At 36.9% G+C, this 26687-nt stretch overlaps 5 protein-coding genes across 8 annotated transcripts in view; 3 read left to right on the forward strand and 2 right to left on the reverse strand.

The window, feature by feature from the left end:
* The window catches only part of LOC106082110 (septin-1), a 42830-nt gene extending 16917 nt beyond the window's left edge, over window positions 1-25913 (reverse strand). Inside the window, exons 1-2 of one of the 3 annotated variants that reach the window (XM_013244445.2) lie at window positions 8908-9460; window positions 8711-8852 (exon numbers count right to left, since the gene is read on the reverse strand). In XM_013244445.2, the coding sequence (XP_013099899.1) occupies window positions 8711-8728 (18 nt within the window). In that variant the 5' untranslated portion in view covers window positions 8729-8852; window positions 8908-9460. Of the gene's footprint in view, window positions 1-8710; window positions 9461-25778 lie in introns of those variants that run through there. The other 2 variants (XM_059366199.1, XM_059366200.1) reach the window with 2 other exon arrangements.
* LOC106082094 (pineapple eye protein) lies at window positions 10378-12480 on the forward strand. 2 transcript variants are annotated; one of them, XM_013244421.2, is made up of 4 exons: window positions 10378-10443; window positions 10529-10807; window positions 10872-11484; window positions 11676-12480. In XM_013244421.2, exons 2-4 carry the CDS (start codon window positions 10667-10669, stop codon window positions 12356-12358), a joined length of 1437 nt encoding a protein of 478 aa, XP_013099875.2. In that variant the 5' UTR covers window positions 10378-10443; window positions 10529-10666; the 3' UTR covers window positions 12359-12480. The 2 variants fall into 2 exon arrangements, with proteins under 2 accessions (XP_013099875.2, XP_013099874.2); XM_013244420.2 differs by having other exon boundaries at window positions 10396-10807.
* Window positions 16202-17833, forward strand: LOC131996638 (uncharacterized). Its single transcript, XM_059366201.1, has 2 exons — window positions 16202-16218; window positions 16718-17833. The coding sequence occupies exon 2, from the start codon at window positions 16718-16720 to the stop codon at window positions 17831-17833; it is 1116 nt and encodes a 371-aa protein (XP_059222184.1). The 5' UTR covers window positions 16202-16218.
* Window positions 17782-18621, reverse strand: LOC131996639 (unconventional myosin-XV-like). Its single transcript, XM_059366203.1, has 2 exons — window positions 18206-18621; window positions 17782-17925 (listed from the first exon to the last, which is right to left on the reverse strand). The coding sequence occupies exons 1-2, from the start codon at window positions 18609-18611 to the stop codon at window positions 17828-17830; spliced, it is 504 nt and encodes a 167-aa protein (XP_059222186.1). The 5' UTR covers window positions 18612-18621; the 3' UTR covers window positions 17782-17827.
* On the forward strand, window positions 21208-22785 carry LOC106082091 (NAD-dependent protein deacylase Sirt4). The gene is made up of 2 exons (XM_013244417.2): window positions 21208-21466; window positions 21919-22785. The coding sequence occupies exons 1-2, from the start codon at window positions 21286-21288 to the stop codon at window positions 22665-22667; spliced, it is 930 nt and encodes a 309-aa protein (XP_013099871.1). The 5' UTR covers window positions 21208-21285; the 3' UTR covers window positions 22668-22785.
* Window positions 25914-26687: the final 774 nt, after the last annotated feature.

Below are 26687 nucleotides of genomic sequence, written 5' to 3' on the forward strand. Positions count from 1 at the left end.
TATCGAGTCAGGATTATACCTGGCCAACGATTTCCCAGCAACAAAACAACAGTATTATGAGCGAACACATCTTTCTGTGCCTGGGCTCCCTTCAAGCACACATTCCTCTCGTCATACTGTATTCCCTATGCCGGATTACGCCTATCCCCACTGCAACGACTGAATTCTTCCCATCTAGGGAGATGGATACTATGGTACTAAGATATCCAAATGAAGCGGTTTGCGACCAAGGTTGCTCTGAAGGATAATCGTTTATCAATCAGAAAGAAGTAAGCTGATTGCTTCAGTGATTCACAAATTGGCACCATGAGATGAATTTGTGTGCCTCCTGCAGCCGGCAAAAACAATACAAACGTTCGCTTTTGGAGCCCACCCTAGCGCAGATGTTAGCATGTCCGCCTATGACGCTGAACGCCTGGGTTCGAATCCTGACGAGACCATCAGAAAAAATTTTCAGCGGTGGTTTTCCCCTCCCAATGAACTTTAATCAAATATACTTTTTTTACACTTTTTTTCTAAAGCAAGCTAAAAGTAACAGCTGATAAGTGACAGAAGAAAGAATGCAATTACAGAGTCACAAGCTGTGAAAAAAATTGTCAACGCCGACTATATGAAAAATCCGCAATTACTTTTTGGGCAACCCAATACATACAAACCAAAAACTCTTCCTATCCTCTTACTCCCTCCCTCAAATCGCCATTTTGTCATCAACACCAAATCATACAAGTGTTTAAAAACAAACTTTCATTGTCATGTGGATCCATTTCATCATAAAAATTGTGATTGTGTTTTGATATTCGTTTCATGCATTTAACTTTAAATGAAATTAAACCACAATGTCTGATACATTTAAAACTCGGGTTTCAAATTAAAATTCCTAACAAATCTACAAAAAACGTCTAGATCCGAAAATGTGTACATGTCTATGACTAATGTATTTTTTAAGATTATAAGCTGTGATATGCAAACGACCAAAGACACCTTTCAGTATTGTGTGGCAGTGAAAATTTAAAATCATCTACCTGGTGTTCCATGTAAAAAGTCGCCCTGTAAAATAAACAAAACACCCTTAAGCAAATGAAAGCAACGAAGTGGAGAGTTGTTTACTTTCATAGCCCAACCCCAGTGCAACAAACACTCTTGTGTAACGCTTACAATTTTTAATGTTTCATCAACCAGCCAGGCAGACAGAAGAAAGACTTAAATGTGACTGCTCCCCTTTTTTAATTTGTTTTCCAATGCAAATAATACTCATAACCATCAATTCTTGCTGCTGTATGACCCCCATAAGTATATTAGGGAGGGTACCAGGCTTTTCAAAAAGTTCAATTTCATTATATTTTCACAATTTTAAAAGCTAACCCCAAAAATGCCATATATTTTTTCCATATATTTTTTTAAATTTAATTCGTTTAAATTTTTACGATTTTTTCCATTCAAAATATTGGTCCTCCCCTGTATTCAGACTGGCACATACATATGGCTATACGGCTGCAGCATTCTTGTTGGCTCTTCACAAACGTATTCCCCACTCATACGTAACTGCAAACAAATATTGACACTTACTCGCTGTCTCTTTGGAGTGCAAAGGGTGATTGCAATAAAGGATTTAAAGGGTTGATGTGGTTACTATGGAAATTTATTGCACTTTATGAGCCGGTAGGTGCAATAACCCTGGTGTTATGTTGTCTTTGTTTAAATTAAATTTCACCCTCTTATTAAGGCAGAGGCAGAGATTTTGCATTTATTCTTTTTTTTTGTAACTTAAAGAGCTGTCTAGATCGGTTTGGGCATCAAGGCCTTTTTAGAGGATAGTTGCTGGCCGTAAAACTGCAAAATTCCGCAACAAATACAAGCCTAAGCGCTTTGGATCATATATTAAATTAGAGAAGGAGCGTAATAGAGACTAAAGAAGAGACACTCCCCCTTCTGGTATTCAGATAGGTTGAAGTTCTAACCACCAAATAACGATATGCTGGTTGCGGTAGTTGGTATCTACCGCATCTGGTATCTGGTCTGTTATAGGGCACTAGAAAGGGGAAATGATACACAGCACCGGAGTATAGGGGATACAAGGGGATTATATTCATTCATTTCATTTTTTATACCCATCACCATAGGATGGGGAAATACTAATCTAGGCATTCCGTTTGTATCGCCTTGAAATATTCGTCTAAGACCTCATAAAGCATATAAATATTCTTGATCGTCTCGTCATTTTGAATCGATCTAGCCATGTCCGTCCGTCCGTCTGTCGAAATAACGATAGAGGTCAAACGCTTAAAGCTGGCCGCTTTATAGGTCATTGGGGATTGCAAATGGGACATATCGGTTCAGATATAAATATAAACTAATCTCCCGATTTGACTCTTGAGACCCTGGAAGCCGAAGTTTTTGTACAATTTGGCTGATATTTTGCCTATAGTGTTCTTTTATGACTTCCAACAATTGTGCCAAATACGGTCCAAATCGGCCTATAAACAGGTATAGCTCCCATATAAACTAAAAACTCCCGATTTGACTTCTTGAGACCCTGAAAGCCGCAATTTTTATCCGATTTGGCTGAAATTTTTCATGTAGTCTTCTGTAATGACTTTCAACAACTGTGTTAATTACGGTCCAAATCGGTCTATAAACTGGTATAGCTCCCATATAGACCGATCTCACGATTTGACTTCTTGAACCCCTGTAAGCCGCAATTTTTCCCGATTTGTCTAAAATTTTGCATGTAGTGTTTTTTAATGACTTCCATCAAATGTGCCAAATACGGACCAAATCGGTCTATAAACAGATATAGCTCCCATATAAAGTAATCTCCCGATTTGACTTCTTGAACGCCTGTAAGCCGCAATTTTTCAGGATTTGTCTAAAATTTTGCAATGCTATGACTTCCAACAAATGTGTTAAATACGGTGCAAATCGGTCTATAACTTGATATACATCCCATATAAATCAATCTCCCGATTTGACTTCTGAGCCCCTGGAATTCGCAATTTTTGCACGTGGTGTTCTTTTATGACTTCCAACAACTGGGCTTAGCTGTAAGGTTATCCATCAAGGAAATAAACAATTTTTCCTACAAACAAATCAGCTGAAATCTAAACATTATCAAGTAAATGCATACTTCCAAATAGTGGAAATGAACACATTGTCACGCATTTGTTCATAATCAACTAATAAAATGATTAAACCAATTATACTATTACAATTTTGCTCTCACCCTCTCACTTCGACAATCAGTAGCTGGTGTATTCTTTAAATTTATTTCCCTGTCCAGATTTGCATAACTCACATTCTACACGAAACTCTACCTCCCACACTTTCCTTTTTTTGTTTACAATCTTTTGTGCATTCATTTTTAGGTTTGTATATTTTTTTGCCTTTTATGCTTTGAACTTCTTCTGATGTCTATGATGCATTCTGTTCGTCTGGTGTTCTTGTTCTTGTTTTTGTGTTATGATGTATTATAAAACCCCTTAAGTCATAACGGTTGTTATTACATCGTTCGCCTATACAGTGAGTGATGCACATGTATGCATATATATATATGCATGTAAATGCCAATGCAGTTCTCATTGTTTGTAATTTAAATAAAGAGTTCAATTGACTTCGGGAGTTATGGAGCGTGAGTGCATTTTGTTGCTGCTGCTGTTTATATTGCCGACATAGCGGCAAATGCCCGTGATGCTTGTTTTTGTTTTCCTTTGTATTTTATATTGCTGAAATATTTTTTGGTTTCTTTATCAAAAATAGCTGGATTTAATGTGTTCCGTGTATAAGCACGAAGAGCATACATATATGTATGTATTGTATATTCGTATACTGTGTTTGTGTAGCCATATATATATAAATGTTTTTGTTTGTTTGTATTGCATGTGAAGAAAATATTGCCTTTGTTTATAGCAGTTGATTTGAGATAAGAGCTTTGGCATGTGTAGATGGATTGCATCGTTGAAGTACATTTCCAAAATGTAAACAAAACAGTGATTCACTTAAAAAGATTGGTTTTTGTGAACTCGGATTTGTTTATAGCTATCTCCAGAGCTATCTAGGGTAATTCGGCAATAGAGTTACCAAAACCAAAAAAAAAATTCTTTACAAATGTTTGAAAATACTAAAAAGGAAGACATATTTTAGAACTTTCTAAATTGAATTTTCATAGAAAATTGTAACGAATTCTTTCGGAATGTGTGAAATTAAATTAAAACTTTGTTTTAAATTATTTGCAGTTGGACCCCGTTAACGCTGCTCTTTAAATCAAGATTTAACGGCTCGATCATCTGTGTTCCCTTTGTAAAATCAGCTGACGAAAGCATTAAATCCAGATTTAATGAGCACTGTATAAGGGGTTTTGTACTGTCGCTCAGAACGAAATTAGGCGACAATACAGGAAGACACAATGTTAAATCAAAGTCAAATATTTCAAGCCTCTTTTGTGACCGTAAACACATGGTCATGTGTAGATTCACAATCCCATTTTTAAAGTAAAAAAAAACATACAATGATGCAAAAAAAAACAAGCTCCACCTACATCTACATAAAATGTGAGAAAATCTTTGAGCAAAAGTTATAATAAATATGTTTGCCTTCAAATTTACCGCTGCTGTCCAAAAACGGCAACATAAATTTGAGTAACATACATACATACGCATGTACAGCTGTGTTCAAAGTAATAGGAGTGCCTTCTCCTCACATTTTAAAAAGTGAAATTTGTTAGCATATCAATATCCACATTAACAGGATGCACTAATCGATTGAAAATGACATCAAAAAGGAGAAAACGTAAACAAAGTATGAATGTAAGGAAAAGAAAGAATATAAGATGAATGTAAGAGAACAAGTTGACATCCTCAATGCCAAGTACTACTAACAATTAAAAAAATTGTATGTATCGCTTGACTTAACCTTATTCAGTGAACCCTGCAAATTAAGTGATATTCTAAGGGTACTTAGTAGGGTATGTACGAAGTAAAGTAACGAATATGATTTTATTAAAAATATTATATTTTTGATGTCATTGATGGTTCTCTCGTTTAGTCACTCCATGGCCTTGTTTAGAAAAATAGGAGTATGACTTGTAATAAAAAAATACACAGTATTAAATTTTAAACAAAAAAGATAAAACTATGAAAAGAAACGTCGCTTTAAAGCTATTTCAATTTTATCTATTTAATTTTTACAATGGTGTCTGTAAGAGTAGGACGAGGAAAGTACTGTTCCAATGAACAAACTTACTATGAAAATGTATAGAGAAATAACCGAAATTGTAGGATGATTTGATCTAATCACTGCAAATACCTCATCACATTAAAAACGTCTAAAACACTCGGGCTCAAACGTAAAATATCATTGATGGTGTTTTTGTAGCAGTGTGTTATACACTGAGGCAGCATCTCTTGTAGAGCTGACAAAATATCGATGGCACTATCGATATTTAATTTTTTGACTGAATATCGATTGATATTTTTCCGATGGGTACTATCGCAAAAGTCAAATTTTTTGCAAACTAAATGGAAATAAGCATTCCGCACTGAATGTAGCCTATAAGATACATTGCGCCTATAGAGGGCGCAATTTTCATCTGATTAGACAAACATTTTGTACAAAGATTTTTCTCATGACTTCCAACTGACTTTATTAACCCTGGTTTTATTTGGTTTGTGCATTGATATTGTTCTATATACGTTACGTGCAACCGGTATGCCATGGGTATGTTGTATTTGGATCGTATTATTTGCGAAAACGCATCTATGATACAATTACCACATTAACACATATCAAAAAAATTATTATTTGAAATATTTAAAATTACTGTAGCTTTAATTATATCATTTATTGATAAATAATTAATCCTACATACAAACATCTAAATAAAACAAAATATTAGTATACAAAAATTAATATTTGTTTTTTAGTTGGTTGCTCTTCTATTTTTTTGAACACAACTGTACGTATGCATTCCAGTAGATGCAGCCGCCTCAATTCTTACAGAACTAAAATTTTAAGCAGGCAACGCGCGCCATCTGTTAACTGCCAAGACAAATCTATTAGACTTATGACCAGTTACCTATTAACAGAACCCAGCAGATGAATGGATGGTACAAAACACACTGCTACAAATAGTACAACAAATGTGTCATATACTACAAAACTGTCTTTGATATTTACAGTTAAAAAAATATATTCCGCTGCCATGGATGTACCTATATGGGTTGGTATACAAAAAAGCTTAAAAAGTTGACCGAAAAGGTGTATCCATTTTTTAGTAATCATAATAAAAAGAAAGTTGTTTTTGAGGCCAAATTTTGTCGAAACATTGGAATGAAATCAAAATTTCTATTTTGGCAAATATTCGTATGGCTGTCATGTTTTTTTTGGCAAATATTCATATCGCTCTTATGTTTTTTTTACTATATACATATAAAAAAGTGAAAAACAAAAACGGAAGTTGTCATAGGAGAAAAAAATAATGCTTACATGTCGACCTTTTAGGGAGTTTTATTTGCATGTTATATGTCCATACCTCATCCATCTCTACTTTTATATGATGAGTTGCATAATAAAGTGGGTAGGCACTGTGGCATTAGTGAAGGATGAGTGCTTAACCATCAGAACTATGGTAAGTTTATGTTCCAGCAAAAAGTTTAAAATATTTATCAGAAATCCTTACTAATGCCGTACTCCATTATAAGCATTTTTACCCAAAAAGGATTTTACCTTTCATTTGCTCGGTATTTTCTGTAACATACATCGATACAGCTTGGGGTGGGTTGCGCCCAGAGTGATTTGGGTTTGGATCAAGTGAAAGTGGGGTTGACTGGATAAGTTATTCCAAATGTTTCATAGCAACTTCACTTAGAGACATATTTAGAGCTGAACCTTTTGTCCAAAGCAGAGGTGGGCATGGTAACACATATGCACACTATTTCCAAGACTATGCCCAGCAGTCCAAACGTCTATCATGACATCGTCTTCAAAGACTCTTTAAGACAATTTGAATTTTGTCATGTCTTGCATAATATGTGTTATAAAATTTTAAAGTCAAACACAGGTGTGCAGTGCCACAGGCGATATCACTCAGGCTCAGCATATGGCAATGCTCCAACAGACTCAGGAGGAGAATCCTTAATGTCTTTAATACTGGCGAGAGATCACAAATAGGATTGTACGATTCTGCATTGCTTGAATACTTTACTGATTTCAGTGTCGGCATTACTCGTCCAATTTTCGAGGGATCTGGAGCTATAAAGCTATCCAGAAACAGGGTGAAGATCTTGGTCATGTTCGCGACTCCCTGTACATTCAGTTTTTTCAACATCGAGTAATATTCGAAAATTCGTTCACGGTTAATTATGATGTTTGTTGATCCGCACGGAGACCCGCATGTAGGATGAATGGACCTCATTTTCGCTCTATCAATCTCTGAATGCTTAAGCATTGAACAACCTGACGCATCTCTTTAGATCAGTCGCTGCTATGTGGTCTAAAGTAACTGATATCTTCTGCTGGAGCTTGAGAGTAACCTGGCAGAAGACCACAGTTTACTGGCACCTAAATGAACCATGGCAGCCGGTTGTACGTACCGGATTGACCCGTTGAAATCCTTCAACGTAAAGGGCTGCCGCTTCAGTGTACAACACACTGTTTAAAGTATATATGTGTAGATCTTTGGTACAGGTTGCTTACATCTTATTGCCATACATCTTATGGAATGAGTATTTTGGTACTAAAGCAACCTGCACAATTGGTATATTTTTAAAACTTTCACAACTTGTAAGATTTTTGTTATTTAGCTTTTGACATCTCTCTTTTAAATATAAACTATTTTATTCACCATTTGTCAAGTGGTTACTGGTTTTTTGGGTAAGTGGCCTAATAATAACATTTTGGCCACTCACAGATAAGCTTTAGATTGCTTCATCCACAATAGTTTTAAAGTTTTTGTTTTTCTTGAAATGCGACATGATGGTTTGATTTCCTGTTTTGTGACATTAAACGAAATAGACACCCTCTCCTTGACCTACTTAATCAGGTATAAGAGCTCAGACACAAACTCCTATTTTATATAAACATGTCCCTACAACAACAATAAATGCACAGACACAAAACACTTCTCTAAAAGCAACTGAAAAAGGAAATCGTCACGAAACTACGTGTGCTTTTTGTAGACTGCTGCTCCAATTTGGTAATGACGATCCTTGGCTAAAGAGAACTGTGTGTAAAAATAATGAGAGTTATTTTTTTGTTGTATTCAAGGAATATTCAAGGGGGACAATTGTATGTGTGTGTGTATGTGTGTGTGTGTGTGTGTGTGTGTGTGTGTGTGTGTGTGAGCATTCAAAACATGACTCAAAGAATATGGAAGAAGTCAACGGAACAAAAGAGCAACAAAAAACACGTTGTTGTCATGAAACAAGCAATTGGCCACTGCATGGTGAAACTAAACAACACAGAGATCCACCAAAGTAAACCTGACAAAAAAAAAACGAACGCACACCACACACAACCTCACTCTCTCCCCCCAACAAAGTCATGTGTATAAACATATATAACAAGAAATGTACGATGCAACAGTGAGTCTGCTGGAACAACCGCGCCCTTGATAATAAAAATTGAAAAATAACTTGCTAAAGAAAAGCCATAAGAAATCGAATCGATCATTCAGATGTACAATATGGAAGTTGATTTAGGAAATAAAAAATATACTCACACTTTTAGTTTCTGACATTTTATTTGCTTGATTAATCCCTTTTTCCTGTCACGCTATGAAACTATTTTTGTCGTTTTCTTATATTCCTCCTTATTTTCTTTGAGAAAATGTGTCTTACGCCGCTTCTCTCCAAGGAAAAAAACTAAAGTTCACTGTCAATAACGGTAAATAATGCACTTTAAATTAGGTTTATTTACTATATTGCTGCTTGTTCTTTTAATTTGGTGCTTTGCCTCAAAAGAAGACTTCTCCAGCTATCATGCTGCTCATGTAGACAATACAAAAGGCAACAGAATAACACATATACACACACACACTGCAGCACTCAACAAACAGAACTCCGAAAGGTAAGCCACCAACAACCAATATTTTTTAACATACACAAAATGCAATAAGATTTGTTAAATGATGACACATAAAATAGCTTTTTTTTCTTTATCACGGCGTCGTCGTTTTTTCTTTCTTTCTTTGTTGCTGGTTAATTTTTTTTCGTTTTTCGCTTTTATTCTCACACTTAACGAATTTTTTATGTTGATGAAGTAGACAGACAAAGAATCAAAATAAGTTTATACACCTTCGCGTCATGCGTTAACACCTACGAGTTTGACCGATTTAGTGCTATCGACGACCGGCTTTTTGCACCGATATGGTATACGATTACGGATTTATTACGTTTACGATTGCCGTAAGTTGGCTGTTTGGGTTCCGTGGCTTCTGGTTCTTGAGATAGCCTGCTTGGCTCACGCGTACAGAAAACGAAGTCGAGTCTTTTCGTCGACGGCTTGACTAAAATCTTGGTCGGCCGCGGATAGCCTGCTGAGCCGATTTAATGCGGACTTTACATGGCACATCATGATGCGTGGTCATTGTAATAGTTTGGTGAAAATAGGGTGCACGCCATCAGTCAAGGATGAAAAATCAAAATCATTTGATTTTTTTGATGATTGGCGTCTTTCGATTACCGTTTACACAGAAATGTGTAATCGTTACTTGACAAATATTTTATCCAAAATAAAGTTATTAAAAGAGAAGAAAAATATGAAAAATTAGGTTTTGTGTTACGACTCTTGACTATAATGCCCACACACAACAAAGGCGGATTTAATAAGGTGGTCGAATACGAACAGCTGTTAACAGCTGCCAAGTTTTTACGGTATTAAGATGTCAGGTCTTTGTTTGCATTCCCGTTGTTGTTGTGTTCTTTATCGCATATTCTCTGCTCATGTACGCAAACGTATACACACACTCACACAAATTTCTTTCAGCACACAGTACAAGGTAGCGTCATTTACCCAACATGTTAGGATGGGGATAGAAATCCTCACTCTTCTGTCAAACTTCTCTACACTGACAAATTGACTTTCTAGTTTTTATTTGCGTTGCCACGTGTAGCAGCCAGAAATTGAAAAGATTTGTGATTACAAACGTATAAATTAAAATATTAAATATGTGAAAAAATAAACAAAATGATGAAAACATTTAAAATCTAACCAAACTATTTCACATAAGAGTGTCCTTGGATACAGCTCTGAAGTTGCAATACTTCATCAGCTGGGCAAGTGACTTAACCTTCTTGAGTGAATTAGTGAATTAGATGTTTCGTGTGAATGAACCATTAATCAAACTTGTGTGTCATTCACTGGAATAGCCAACCGGATATCAATTCCTGTGAATGGAAGCTCAACCAAAACAAAACTTTAAATTATAAAATAAAATTAAAATTACGCGTTGGGGTGAGACTATGCACAATATCAATTCATCCTGGATACACAGGAATCTAAAAATTATATTCCTATATATATATATATATATACATAGGCCAAATTTTATCCGAAGTTCCTCCCAGGAAATTTTTGCCTGAACCAACAAACACATTCACTCACGGCTTACGGCCACTTGAAGATTTAAAAGAAAAAATTAAAAGCTTCGCGGTAAATTTGAATTTGATAGTTTGCCATGGACAACAGACCAGCTGAGGAAGCAACTTGTATGACATGTGACATATGCAAAATGAAAACATCTGCCGGCATTGAGGATACCTTACATTTTGGAGAATGGATGAATAAGAGCGATGTAAAAGTACATTACTTTTGCCTGGTAGGTACTACATTTCAACTATATCTACTTCCCGCAAAGAAAAGTCATTTGTATTTCGTTTCAGCTGCTATCAACACATTTACCACAAAAAGGCGAAGATCATGGCGGTATCTTGGGATTTTTGTTACGTGACATACGCAAAGAGATACATATGGCCAAGCAACGTACTTGCATGTACTGCGAAGCAAAAAGCGCCAATATAATGTGCCATATATGCAAGAAATACTATCATCTCGTTTGCGGACACACGAATCTTTGTTTGTCAGAGTTTACTGGGGAGTTTAAATCATATTGCCGGGCATGTATACCACTAAATGAGAAACAGAAACAAATGATGAAGGCTGAAATAGAACCGTACGATTATACTTGTTACATCTGTAAAACAGGCATGGGCTTTTACTCCCCATATAGCTGGATAGAAGCAAAATGTTGCAACAACGGTTACGTTCACCGAGTCTGCATTAAGAAATATGCATTAAACTCTGGCTACTATTTAATCTGCATTTGGTGCAAGAGTAAAGAATTTCGGGAAGACGTAAAACGTCTTGGAGTATTTGTGCCAGATCGCGATGCCAATTGGGAGCGAGAAAAAGGTGCCTATAGAGATTTGCATCGTCCTAGCTTAAGATGCGATATGGAAATATGCCACTGCCCTAAAGGACGTGATTTTTTAAGCAGTAGGTTTTTTGATTTTTTTTAGCCTTTCATCATTCGATAAAAACATTGGGGTGGGTGTGTGTTTCGTTTTACAAACCTTTCACGCTTGGAGACAACTTGAGATAGCATAATAATATGTCGTTGTTTCTTAGGGTGATAGGGAAACCAAGAAAGGACCCGATATTAACCAAATGTATCCCTTTTTTTCAAGATAAATGGAAAATTATAAGATGTACATTGTGTGGCCTAGTCGGAGCTCATAATCCACTTTGCATACCTGGTTTTGAAAAAGCCAAACAACCACTAAAAGAGATCAAGTGTGATACATGTTCAGTTATTGAGCATACATTGGTTAAAGCGGCCAACCAGTCAAGAAATATAAATGAAACTCTGGATATAGACACCAGCTTGTACATGACGAAAACCTGTCGCGGTACTACCGTCTCACCACACAGCGAAATCACAGAATTTTCAGATGAAGACTCTGAAGACTCAAAGGTCACGATAATAAACAATGCACTCATTTCAAATACCATGTCCATGACAGATATTGTGGTGCCATTATTAACTCAATCCACCGAAACAGAAAGTCTCTTGGAAAAAAGCCAAGATAAACAGCATGTGTCAACTGATAAATCGTATGATTTACATAATATGAATAAATCCTTGGACAAATGCGTCTTGCAATCAACTGAAACAGAAAAGCTTATAGAAAAAGGCTCCAAAAAAGATGCATCACAAGATATGGCAAAAACTTTGGAAAAATGTGTCAGCAATGAAAACGGCAATGCCTTGCTTCAATTAGAAAATTGTAACAAGGAAAGCAGTGGACCTCCCCCACCACACCTTATTCAAATGGCAGTAGATCATATGCTAGCTCTATTCGATCCATAATATAGCATGGACTAATGAATTTTGAGCCGTAAATAAAGGTTAAGAAACAGCTAAATTTTTGTATAACTTACGTTATTTTCTTTTTATGTGCTAAATATAAAACAGATATTAAAAAGTTTTAATCCATCTCGCCAAAACGAACTCATAACTCACCAATGTCGCCAGAATTGTTGAGGGGCTAACCACCACTTAAATTTTGGCCTAGAATCCAAGAAACTCAAAAATGAGACTTATTTTGAGATTTTTTTTTTATCAAAACACAAAACCGGCAAAGTACTTGAGGACCTTGTTTCTACACTTGACCATGTCACAAATTGCTGTGACATATCATCAAGGCAAATCTTGCATTGAAATTATATGTACTGTATTTTCATTTTCACATTGCAATTCTTCATCAATTCTTACATTGGCTTCATGTTGTGATCTATGATTACTACCATTTTCACACATAGGCCATTCTTGCACAGATTTTGTGCCTATTTGCGACATATGACTATTGTCATTTTCATATATAGGCATTTCTTGCGCAGATTGTGAGCTTAGTAACTTCTTTTGATGAAAACACATTATGCCAAAGTCATTTTTAGGCATTGCACCAATCTGTAAGGATTTTGCATTTCTTTGGCAACATTTCTTAAACTCATCTATACATATTTTAGTATGAGTACTTATTTTAAGATTATTTCCTATGGCTTCAAGCCAATGAGATTTGATTTTAAACAATGTTTTATTGTGTTTTTTACACAAAATGCACTTTGCCCCTCTATAATGATCTGTTATATTGTTTGCACTATCATTGGGTTCTGCATTATTATTTTCAATTTTTTTATTCATTTTTATTTATTATTTTTTTTTATTATTCTCTTTTAACTTTCTTATCTTACTTTCTTATAGTAAATTTTTAAATTTAAAAATTTTCCAATTTGTGGTAACACTACCTTATATTGGTGTAGCCCAATTGGAATCGATAACAACCACACCACACAACACAGGAAGGGAGTGATTTCCGATTTCCCTTTTTTTTGAAACTTTCTTTCACTTTCACACTACAATGTTAAATGGTGGTATATTATATAGATATATGATATATAGATATATAGATAGATATATATTATAATCTATAATCTAAATCTATATCTATTCAATTTAAAAAAAACAAACACTTAACACTAAAAACACAAAAAATAATAAAACCGACAAAACGGAAACGCGGAACGCGACAAAACTAAACACAAAAAAAAATAAAACGGAAACACGGAAAACACACACGGAAACGAAAACGGAAACGCGGAAGCGAGCGGAATTGCGGCCAGGGCAAAAAAAAAACGACGCGGAGCACTTGTAACTTCTTTGCTTTTTTTTTTTTTGATAATAAAAAATAATCAAATAATCAAATAATCGATAATGTAATAAATCGGATTTCGAATATAGGTACTTTCAAACCAATACGGTAGGTCTGTTCGCGTTCGAATGTTCAATGCTGCTGGGAAAAATAACAATAACACAACAGCACAACAGCATTGAAGCAGACAAGAAATCAACTATACAACCCTGTGGCGATGGTGGCGCAAATTCCCAATAGGCTGTAAAATTTTTTCCCATATTGATAATAATAATAATAATAATAATATTGATAATATTAGCGGATTCGCTAGCTTATAAATCCAATCCATTGTTGGCAGCACTAACACACACGTTTGGCATCCCGGCATCCCTAATACACATCCGAAATAATCAAATATAAACAAAACAAAAGAATAAGTAATTTTGCCTCTTTTAAGGCCGAAACAGAATGAGCGCGTTGTGTGTTGCGTCGCGCGTCGCCTCGACGTTGGATAAGTTAAAATACACTATTTCACATATGTCAACACAGAATGACGCTCGCTTTCCGGCGTTAAAGTTAAATTTTTTTAACTTCGGGCTTCGTAGCACGCGTCGCCAACAGCTGTTCAAAGCATAAGTACAAAAAGTAAACAAAGATTGAGCGGGTTTTTTGTTTCATTTTTTTTTAATGTTTTAGCGGTGATAAAGGAACAAATAGTTACATTTATAATCATCTAATAATGCTTTAGGAACTTTAATGTAAAATAATATATCTGAAAAGTTCATAATACTTAAAATGTGTGCACGAAAAATATGTATTTTTTGTTTGTTTACATTGCCAAAAACTGGCAAGCGAAGCGACGCCCGACGCAACGCACAACGCGCTCTTTCTGTTTCGGCCTTTAGTTTTGTCATCCAGATTGAATGATGACACCATAAAAAATTAAGCGGAAAAGTCCGCTTAATGGGCAAATAAAACACACCTAAAAATAATATTGATAAAAAATAATAATAATAATCTACTCCCTAATACCTTTCATTAGAGTCCCATATTGTTTGTCACGATCGAATATGCCAATATGCCTATTTGAGGGGGTTTTAGGGTCGGGGCGGCCCACTGGGTACTTGAACCCAATTTTTAATACCATATTTGTATTCTACTCCCGAATACCTTTCATTCGAGTCCCATATTGTCCCAATCGGACTTTTGATTTTTGATGGTGATGTTGAGGTAAGGGGGAGGGTCCGCCCCTCTTCTGATATCAAAAAATTATATAGCCTTTTTTTTCTTCCAGACCAATCTACACAATCACACAATCTGAAAATTTCAATAAAATCATTGTTTTTTTTTTGCCTGATAAACCGGAACATGCCTATGTTTCAGTCGATTATTCTCCTGGATCGATAATCGATTTTTTTCAATATAGCGTTATTCGCCATTTTTCATTATTTAAAAAGAAAAGAAAAAGACACCTTGACACCTTCCGTCCCTTTTTCTTCCAATTTTCCAGCCCAAGCCAAGCCGCCAAGCTTCCATTTCATTCATCAATTGACCAATTGAACCTGTTGCATTAAACCAATAATATCTTAATAGCTTAAAGCTTAAAGGGGATCTGGATCTAAAATCAATCAATCAATTTGGCTGAAATTTTGCACGATGTCTTTTCTTTTGACATCTATCAGATGTACTGAGTATGGTTTGAATCGGATCGGTCCAACGCCTGGTATAGCTCCCATATATGATATCTCCCATACTTTTTAAGCCTGTAGAGGGCGCAAGGGCGCAGTTTTTATAAAATAAATAGATGGGATTTCTTTGATTTCTTATTATGACATCTTATAAGTTTTTAGTTTCTGCTTGTAAACAGAATCCGTCCAAAGTTCTTGACAAACAACAAAATTTCGATTAAATTCCTTTAAAGAGAAAATTTTGATAAGATATACTCTAAAAACAAAATTTTTAGTCATGGTCGAGCCAGTCGAAGTTTTTAAAGACAGAATTTCCAAAAAATTTGTGCTTGAGAGGAATTATTTGATTTGATTTTTTGATTTCAATAAAATTTTCTCCCAAATTCAATCTAATTTTTATAACCGCCAACAATTGTTTTATGACCAAATTTTGATTAAGCCCGGGCTCCAAAAAGACATTTTTTCTAGAGATAAAATTTAGTGAAAATTCTTTAAAGACAAAATTTGGCCCGCAATTATTTTTTTCAATGAAATATTCTCCAAAGAAAAAAATTCACTGCGGTTTTCTCTTAAGATAAATTTTTAATGAAATTGTTTAAACAAATTTGTTTTAAAAACACTATTTGAATAATTTTTTTTTTTTCTAAAAACGAAAATGAGAAAAAAACAAAATTTTAATGAAATTTTCCCTAAAGACCAAACTGCACTATATAACTATATATATTTTTTTTTTTTAATAATCATTTGCCAGATTTTTTAAGTAAAATTATTCCAATTTTGTGTGAAGCTAACATTTTTATGAAATTTTCTCAAAAAAAGTATAAAAATTTCTCGAAAGACAAAAGTTTGTAAGATTGATATCTAATTATATAAAAAATAACTGAAAACCTGAAAACATTGCCATATTTTACTACACGTAGCTCTATGCTTTCAGATTTAACCCATTTTCGACTGGTGTTGCGTCTTCGCATCAGTGACTTGGTGAACATTTACGTCTATGTTTTTGCTTTTTTTAGTAAAGTCCACTAAAAATAATTATTTTTTAAATATTATTTTTGATTTTAAATATAGTGTTTTTTTCAACCTCGTTTTTTATTTTATTTATTTATACATTTTATTTATATTTTATATGGAGCATCTTAGATGCAAAGTTTCAAAGCAATTGCACCACAAGAAGGGGTAGTGGACTAAAATGGGTTAACAACATTTTCTTTAAAGACTTAGATTTAATTTGCTCAATAGAATAGTTTTGCGAAGCTTTTACTTGTTTATAGCTGAGTTCAAATGGCGTAACTGTTTTTTTTAAATATTTTTTTTCTCTACTTTCATATATAGTTTTTTTTTCAGATGGCGCCTCCAACTCAACGCCAAAAATTAAGGCTAAAAATAAATAAATTAAAACAACAGCAAATGCAAGCGGAATTGCAGTTACACCAATACGACAGGCTACAGCGACAGCAGCGGGAGGAATGGCGGTGGCGAAGTGGAGCATACCCCGATTATGAAGGGGGATATATATCCCACTATTATAGGGGGCACATGAGCCCCCCACTACGCAGACCCCCACCACGCAGCCCCCCATTACGTTACGAAGAGTACTATGAACGTTATAATTACGAAAGTGGCCGTAGCTACGAGCCACCATCAACACGCCAACCAGCTCCAGCTCCAGCTTACGAAAGTGGCCGTGGCTATGAGCCACCATCAACACGCCAACCAGCTCCAGCTCCAGCTTACGAAAGTGGCCGTGGCTATGAGCAACCATCAACACGCCAACCAGCTCTAGCTCCAGCGTACGAAAGTGGCCGTGGCTACGAGCCACCATCAACACGCCAAGCAGCTCCAGCTCCAGCTTACGCAGGTGGCCGTAGCTACGAGCCACCATCAACACGCCAACCAGCTCTAGCTCCAGCGTACGAAAGTGGCCGTGGCTACGAGCCACCATCAACACGCCAAGCAGCTCCAGCTCCAGCTTACGCAGGTGGCCGTAGCTACGAGCCACCATCAACACGCCAACCAGCTCTAGCTCCAGCGAACGAAAGTGGCCGTGGCTACGAGCCACCATCAACACGCCAAGCAGCTCCAGCTCCAGCTTACGCAGGTGGCCGTAGCTACGAGCCACCATCAACACGCCAACCAGCTCTAGCTCCAGCTTACGAACGTGGCCGTGGCTATGAGCCACCGTCAACACGCCCACCACCGCCAATTCAACCAGCTTCAGCTTGCGAACGTGGCCGTGGCTATGAGCCACCTGCAACACGCCCACCACCGCCAATTCAACCAGCTTCAGCTTCAGCTTGCGAACGTGGCGAATGTGAATGTGACTATGAGCCACAGTACCCAACTACATCAACATCAACACGCCAACCACCACCCACTCAACCAGCTGGCGAAAATGGCAAACAAGGCCACCTAGAAGAGCCAATGGTTATGTATTGGCGTACCAAACGCGATATCTCATGAGCCTCTTCGGTTTGGACCCGTATGACACGTTGCTGCATCAGATTGAGGTCCACCTTCATGTCCAAAAACAATGCACCATCCTCGGAACGGACCTGAAAAAATAGAAAATTACATTTCATAAATTTATACAAAAAATGTAAATACAAAAAAAATATTTGTTTGAAAAATAGAGTGGATCATGAAAAGATTCACCAAAAGACCATAAATACTTTAGTTCAACTTTTGGGGTACTTTGGTAACACACGAGTCATTACAGAGAACAATTCCGCAGTTCTTACTAACCCAATACATTGTTAGGTTTTTTTTGTGAGCTACCTTATTTCTTATATAAAATCCTTTTTTTTATTATAATTTTTATTTTACTCAACCCACCTTCCTTGTCGATATGACCTCCATAAATGGCCAATGTTGCATTGACATGTGTATTGGGATCCAAGAATAACACCCCCCTACGATTGAGGGCCAATATCAAATCCCTCCACATGGGACCGTCATCGACATGTGGACCCTCTTCGGCCCATATACGTTTCACCGCAAAGAAACTGCTACCGAATAAAGGCCATGCCGACAACACATTCAAGAATTGTTGGGCTTTCACCTGGCCAGGACTTAGATTGGCAATCTGTGGCCAAGCCGATTGGACTAGACCCACCCATTGGGCTGGCCGTGTTTCTCTAATACTTAAAGCTGGTTTAGGCAATAGAAATTTGATTTCCTTCATTGCTGGTACATGACTTAGGTCAGCCGCTCTATGCAATAAAGCCGCTATGCGAGCCATATCGCGTACGACATCATGTGGTGGCACTCCATTGCCGGGTAATTCAAGCAGCAGACCTTCCAAATAATCAGGTGCCACTTGATTGAAAATAACCTCCACATATAAGGGCGTGGGGGCAGGATCCCTCTTCAAGGGGAAATGCCAGACCGAGCGACAGAATATCAGATAGAAAGGCTGGCCGGATTTTAGTAGCTCTGTGGTTACATCCAAAATATATTCATCTGCTGCCAAGGACATAGTAAAGGCATCTCCCTGAACTATGCAATACAAGGAGAATTGTTGCTGCTCGGTTTCCGATTCGATGCCCAGTAAAGCGCATAATTCGGCTATAACATCCGCCACCACAGTGGAACAACGGTGGCTCCTGCTCCTCCAGGTAAACGATAGATTTGTCGACGAGCTGAACGGCCTGCCGACACTGCGGTCACCTCTTCCACACTTGTGACCACCACCACAACGTTTAAGCCTTTCATCATTCGATAAAAACATTGGGGTGGGTGTGTGTTTCGTTTGACTTAACCTTTCACGCCTGGAAACAACTTGAGATAGCATAATAATATGTAGTTGTTTCTTAATGTGATAGGGAAACCAAGAAAGGACCCGATATTAACCAAATGTATCCCTTTTTTTTCAAGATAAATGGAAAATTATAAGATGTACATTGTGTGGCCTAGTCGGAGCTCATAATCCACTTTGCATACCTGGTTTTGAAAAAGCCAAACAACCACTAAAAGAGATCAAGTGTGATACATGTTCAGTTATTGAGCATACATTGGTTAAAGCGGCCAACCAGTCAAGAAATATAAATGAAACTCTGGATATAGACACCAGCTTGTACATGACGAAAACCTTTCGCGGTACTACCGTCTCACCACACAGCGAAATCACAGAATTTTCAGATGAAGACTCTGAAGACTCAAAGGTCACGATAATAAACAATGCACTCATTTCAAATACCATGTCCATGACGGATATTGTGGTGCCATTATTAACGCAATCCACCGAAACAGAAAGTCTCTTGGAAAAAAGCCAAGATAAACAGCATGTTTCAACTGATAAATCGTATGATTTACAAAATATGAATAAATCCTTGGACAAATGCGTCTTGCAATCAACTGAAATGGAAAAGCCTAAAGAAAAAGGCTTCAAAAAAGATGCATCACAAGATATGGCAAAAACTTTGGAAAAATGTGTCAGCAATGAAAACGGCAATGCCTTGCTTCAATTAGAAAATTGTATCAAGGAAACCAGTGGACCTCCCCCACCACACCTTATTCAAATGGCAGTAGATCATATGCTAGCTCTATTTGATCCATAAAAAAGCATGAACTAATGAATTTTAAACCGTAAATAAAGGTTAAGAAACAGCTAAATTTTTGTATAACTTAAGTTCTTTGCTTTTTTGTGCTGAATATAAAACAGATATTAAAAAGTTTTAATCCATCTCGCCAAAACGACCTCATAACTCACCAATGTCGCTAGAATTGTTGAGGGGCTAACCACCGCTAAAATTTTGGCCTAGAATCCAAGAAACTCAAAAATGAGACTTATTTTGAGATTTTTTTTTTATCAAAACACAAAACCGGCAAAGTACTTGAGGACCTTGTTTCTACACTTGACCATGTCACAAATTGCTGTGACATATCATCAACGAGGAGCTATGCCGAAGCCATGATCGTACAAACGACCGCCTATGATACGATCTCGATGCAGTACATCTCTTCGGTTACCACGAATACGATGAATGATTTACCTCCTTGCCCTCGGAGGATGTTTTAAAAATTGAATAACTCGGCGCTTCTCTTCGAATCAGTCACTGTTACGTCGCCAAAAGTGACTAAGGTACCGTCATTCCTTTTGCCGGGGTTTGAGATGGACTTAACACTAGACCACAACGGCTCGCCAATACGGCGGTTGAGTTGTATTGCTTCTTTTGGTCTAGCCAACATTTTGAGGTCGTTGCCGCACAGACAGAGGTTAGCATGTCAGCCTATGACGCTAAATGCCTGAGTTCGAATCCTGGCGAGAACTTCATTATTTCCACCTAAATGCTGTCCACATTTTTGAGGTACTATGCCATATAAAAACTTCTCCCCACAGAAGTCTCCCACTGCGGCACGCCGTCCGGACTGAGCTATAAAAATTAGTTTCCTTTTCATTAACCTTAAACTGGAATCTGACAGCACTCATTGATATGTGAGAAGTTTACCCCCTTCCTCAATGGAATGTTCATGGGCAAATTTGCATTTGCTTTCAACATTTTCCTCCTTCTAGTTTAATTTTTTATAATTTGTGACCGTTGTTTTGTTGGTGTTAATCATTTAAAACTGATAGCCCAATCAAAATAATATAAAAGTAGGTGCCTTTTCATTAATCTTAAACTGGAAGCGGATAACACTCATTGATATGTGAAAGTTTGCCCCTGTTCCTTAGGAATGTTCATGGGCAAATTTGCATTTATTTTGAACATTTTTCTCTTTCTAATTAAATTTTTTACAATTTGTGACCGTTATTTTGTTGGTGTCAATCATTTAAAAATGATAGCACAATCAACATATGATCATAACATAAACATCTGTTTCGGGCCCTGGAAAATTATTTGTTATGTGAGTGTTTACCAAACAAGAGCCCATTTTTAAACAAAGCCAAATTAAGTACAAAGTAAATAACAAATATGCGTTTTACACAAATACTTCGATTAAGGATAAAGTGTTCAGATCTATCAGCTGCCAAGCAGCAATATGTGCCTAAACATCAACCTGCAGTGGAGAAAGACATAAGAAAATTGGAAGATTTTCTTATGAACAAGCCCAACATCGTAGTATTGACGGGTGCTGGAATATCAACGGAATCTGGTAAGCAAAAGTGTTAACAAGTTATCCAAGGGATTGTTTACTGATAAAGTTGCAATAAATATTGAAAAGAATTCGGAAGTTGCTAAAACATTGTATTTGCACGGCAAAAGAAGTGGGAAATTTGTAAGGAGATACTTAGCAGCGGAATGTCAATGTTAAGGCCAATTCTAAAGAGTTGCCAGTGCAGGTGAAAAAACAACCAACATTGCCATGTGTTTATTAGTGTTTTCAATGCCGTTACTTTAAAAAAAAAGGCGAGCAAAAGTTGTTTTGCATCTCTCCCAATAGGAAAATAAAATCATGAATGAAGAAACTATATATAAAGAAAATATGTTATCTTAAAGTCAATTTAATCAATTCCTTAGTTTCTTTACAAATACTATAAATAATAAAAAATTTAATATAAAAATTTACTTAAAAAATATTTTTCCTTTCTTTTTGTCTTTCTTTAGGTATTCCCGATTATCGCTCAGAGGGTGTTGGTCTCTACGCGCGCAGTAATCACAAACCCATACAGCACATGGAATTTGTACGCTCACCCAGTGTACGTCAACGCTATTGGGCTCGTAATTTTGTTGGCTGGCCCAAATTCTCATCAACAGAGCCAAATAGTACCCACCATGCCCTATCACGATTTGAACGCGAAGGTCGCATACAGTGTGTGGTAACACAAAATGTCGATCGTTTGCATACGAAAGCAGGAACCAAAAATGTCATAGAACTTCACGGCTCTGGTTATGTAGTGAAATGCCTTTCTTGTGATTACAACATCGATCGCCATGAGTTTCAGAACATTTTGAATGTTTTAAATCCCGAGTTTAAGGATGCTCCTGACATGATACGCCCTGACGGTGATGTTGAAATTCCTCAAGAGTATATTGACAACTTCCGCATACCACCTTGCCCAAAATGTGATGATAATCGTTTGAAGCCAGAAATTGTATTTTTTGGCGATAATGTACCCAAGGAACGTGTAAATCGTATAGCAGAAATGATCTATGCCGGTGATGGTCTTTTAGTTTTGGGCTCAAGTTTATTAGTGTTTTCCGGTTATCGCATGGTTTTGCAAACAAAAGATTTAAATTTGCCAGTGGCCATAGTTAATATAGGAGAAACAAGAGCCGATCACTTGGCTGATTTAAAGTTGTCGGCTAAGTGTGGCGATGTTATACCCAAGTTATTTGATTTCAAAAAGAAATGATATTATGGTGGGGAGTAAGAACATAATGCCTATTTAAGAAGCTTTTAGTTAAATCAATTAAAGAGATTTGTAAATATGCTTTGTAACCATAATAAAAAAATTAATGAAAGAGCTACAATTATTTTAAGTTTCTTTAATGACATTTTTAATGTTCTATGTGATTTAAATAGTTAAAGAATAAAAATATAAAAAAATTAACAGATACATACGGATAAATGTTTCTAGTAAAAAATCATATCCATCGCTGGGTAGAAAGGGCCCATCCGAGCGATATTCCGGTCCATATGAAGTCTTTACCCAAATATGGTTTGGGGTCTTAACCAACCCACTGTGCCAAATTTCCCAGAAATCGGAAAATAAATGCGCATTTTATGGTCCCAAGAACTAAGACTGGTATATATTGCATCTATATCCAAATATAGTTCGTTCTAGACCATATTCGGTGCGGATGTCGAGGAGAAAAACAAAACTCGCTGTGCCGATTTTCGGGTAATAAATGCGGCTGTTATGAGCCTAAGATCATAAAGATCGGTCTATATGGGGACTATATCAAGATTTAGTCCGATATAATCCATCTTCGATCTTAATCTGCATACTTCAAAACAAAAAAAGAATCTGTGCAAAGTTTCAGGTCAATATCTTCATTTTTAAAGACTGTCGTGTTGACACGGAATAACTGGAACTTTGATCTCCGACTCGTGTGATAACGATGAACATCATCGTTATCACGGGAAGTAAAGCTGAAACCAATCGCCAACCTCAGCGTCTATTCCCAGGTTAAGTACGGCTTGCGACATCGAGGGCTACATGCCCAATCCCACATAACACATGCGCCTGGAGCGCTCGGCCAGTAATCAGTACCAGGAAAACTAAAAGGACTTCTCTTTGATGGCCCACGCAAACGAAAAAAGTACTGCGGATCTGAACCTGGAATGTCCTAACTCTTTATGGAGAGGGTGCAGTATACGCACATTATACAAGCACATGAATTTGGCTATGGATTTGTGATTAGGCGGAGACTAAAACACCTCGTCTCCAGCTTTACTCCGGTGGATGGAAGGCTAGCCACAATCCGCATAAAAGCCAAAATTTTCAACATCAGGGTTATTTGTGTCCATGCCCTTACGGAAGACAAAGATTAGCAGCCTAAGGATATTTTCTGCGATGTCCTAGAGAGAGAATACGACCACTGCCACGCCCATGATATTAAAATCGTTCTTAGAGATTTTAATGCGAAGGTAGGGAAGAAAAATGTCTTTGGTCCAACAGTGGGAAAATTTTTCCTTCACGAGATAACGTCCTATAATGGGTTGAGGCTCATAGATTTTGCCCCGACCATAGCAACCCTGCAATCGATAGCAAAGGGCTAGATGAAGGAGAGATATCGGGAGAAGAGGAAAACGTCTTTTTCACAGAACGAAAAAGGAAATGGAAAGTCGTGATTATGAGCGAATTGAGATGAACAGGAGTTAGAATAAAGTCCGGAAATGTTCCCAAAGGATCAAATATTGCTTTGCAGGCCATCCTCCTGCGGAGACAAAAAAGAGAAAACTGGTAATTGATACAGATAGTGTGCTTAGGATAGTATCCGAAGATGGCGGCGAAGGTAATACCGCAGAACCAATGCCTAATGGTGGTATAGAATGTTTACCTCCTTGTCAGATTGAGTTCCAAGTAACAGTGACCCGACTGAAGAACAACAAGGCAGCAGAAATCGATGGGTTGCCCCCTGAACTATTTAAAACCGGAGGCGACTCGCTTATAAGGCGTATGTATCAGTCCGTCTGGCTAGAAGAACACATACCCGATGATTAGAACCACAGCATACTATGTCCCGTACACAAGAGAGGGGACAAGACGGATTGTCTCCACTACATAGGAATAAGTCTCCTCTCCATCGCATACAAGATACTCTCGAGCAAATAACTAGGCCCCATCAATGTGACTTTAGACCCGCTAAATCCACAATATACCAGATATTCACACTGCGCCAAATTCTGGAAAAGGCCCGAGAAGGACAGGTCGACTCTAATCTTCTCTTTGTTGACTACAAAGCCGCGTTCGACAGTCCTTTACGTTCAAAAGGTATGAAAGAGAATCAATGAAAGTGGGTTTGGCAGTAAATGGAAATAACCATCTACCATCCATTTTGGTAGAGAAAAAGATAAATAAAGATAAAGAAAATGGAAAAAGTTGGGAGCCACAACTTTGAGATACTCAGGAACTTTATCTACCTAGGCACTGCCGTAACCGCAACGAATGACACCAGTTTTGAAATAAAGCGAAGAATAATACTGGGAAACAGTAGTATTCTTTAGGAAAAGGCCGCCTCTCGGTAGACGAAGAAGTTATATGATTCCAAGGCATGGTTACTTGTGAAAGCAGACGGTGCAGTACTTGAGTGCTTGAATCTGTGATACTTCCAGTACGCTCCTGAATGTGACACTTCCAATTAAGTTTCCTATCCAAGATCACTAATAATTATTTGACTTTGTCAGATATCGAAATAGTTTTATTGAGGAAACGTGGTGCGTCAAATTGTCCCACTTTTGTCTTCCTCGTGAAGAGACATATTTCAGTCTTCTCTGGGTCAACATCGAGACCCCTGGGTCTAGCCCAGTCATATGCCATATGCAAGACCTTTTTGGCCCTTCTGCCCTTCGGATCCTCACCCCTTAGAAGTATTATAACATCGTCTGCTTAGCAGTTTGAAATTTTTTAAACCAAACATTTAGAAGGCTTCATCAAACAAATGGCCAATTTGTGAATGTGGTTTGGCTGGTAAGGGAAATAAAAACTTATGCTCTACGACTACGATGTCGGTTGTTCGTGTCTCTTACTTTTTATATATTTTTATATCCTCCACCATAGGATGGCGGTATATTAACTTTGTCATTTCGTTTGTGACATATGGTCTTAGACTCCATAAAGTATATATATTATTGATCGCCATGAAATTTTAAGTCTATCTAGCCATGCCCGTCCGTCTGTCCGTTTGAATAAAGGCTAAGCGCTTGACATTTTGCACAAATACAATACTTCCTATCAGTGTAGGTAGTTTGGAATTATAAATGGGCCATAAAGGTCCATGTTTTGATATACAATAGCTACCGTATAAACTGAGCTCCCGGTTTTGCTTCTTGAGCCTCTAGAGGGCACAAATCTTATCCAATTTGGTTGAAATTTTGCATATGGCATCTACTATGGCGTTCAACATCCAAGTCCCGAATCGATTCATAACCTGATATAGCTCCAATAGTGTAGCAGGTCTTATCCATTATCTTTGTTTGCCTTAAAAGAGATACCGGACAAAGAACTGATAAAATCGATACATGGTGGAGGGTATAAACGATTCAGCACGACCGAACTTACCACGCTTTTTCTCGCTTATATTTAAACTGTTTTTCAAAGAGCAAGCAAGAGATAATGATTAACTTATACTTTTAAGTAATTTTTCGTATTCTTATGTATCCCAAATAGTCCTAATCGATTTAAAAGTCAATCTTGCAGTCTTTTCTTTATACAAAACATACGTGTCGCTTTGCTACAATCAAAAAATCCAATGGCTACCAATGCCTCCAGACACTCAATTTTTTCTACATCACTACAAATACAAACCATTTTATAAATTTTTAAATTCGATGAAGGTCACGTCCTTTCCTTTGTAGCGGCAATGCGCCATACACATTGCAATTTAATACATGAATTTTTGGGCAAACAAAAATGCGACCATACCCAACTAGAATTACACGTGGAATTCATGACGTATTCTCTTTAATATTTATTTTAATATAATGTTGGGTTGAAATACCACACATATACTTACATATTTATACATATACATATCATGAAATGAGTTTATTACTCCTTGGCCAACAATTTTTGAATTATCACGTACAAAAATTTAAATAAATGTTGTAGATAAACAAGATTCACTCTCTCATTCTCCCACTCTCTATATTTTTCTTCCACTCCCTCTTTCTTTCTTTCTCTGAAATATAAATGTTTTAAATGTAAATA

The sequence above is a fragment of the Stomoxys calcitrans genome, chromosome 4 (assembly GCF_963082655.1).
Source record: "Stomoxys calcitrans chromosome 4, idStoCalc2.1, whole genome shotgun sequence".
In the NCBI taxonomy this organism is placed as follows: Eukaryota; Metazoa; Arthropoda; class Insecta; order Diptera; family Muscidae; genus Stomoxys; species Stomoxys calcitrans.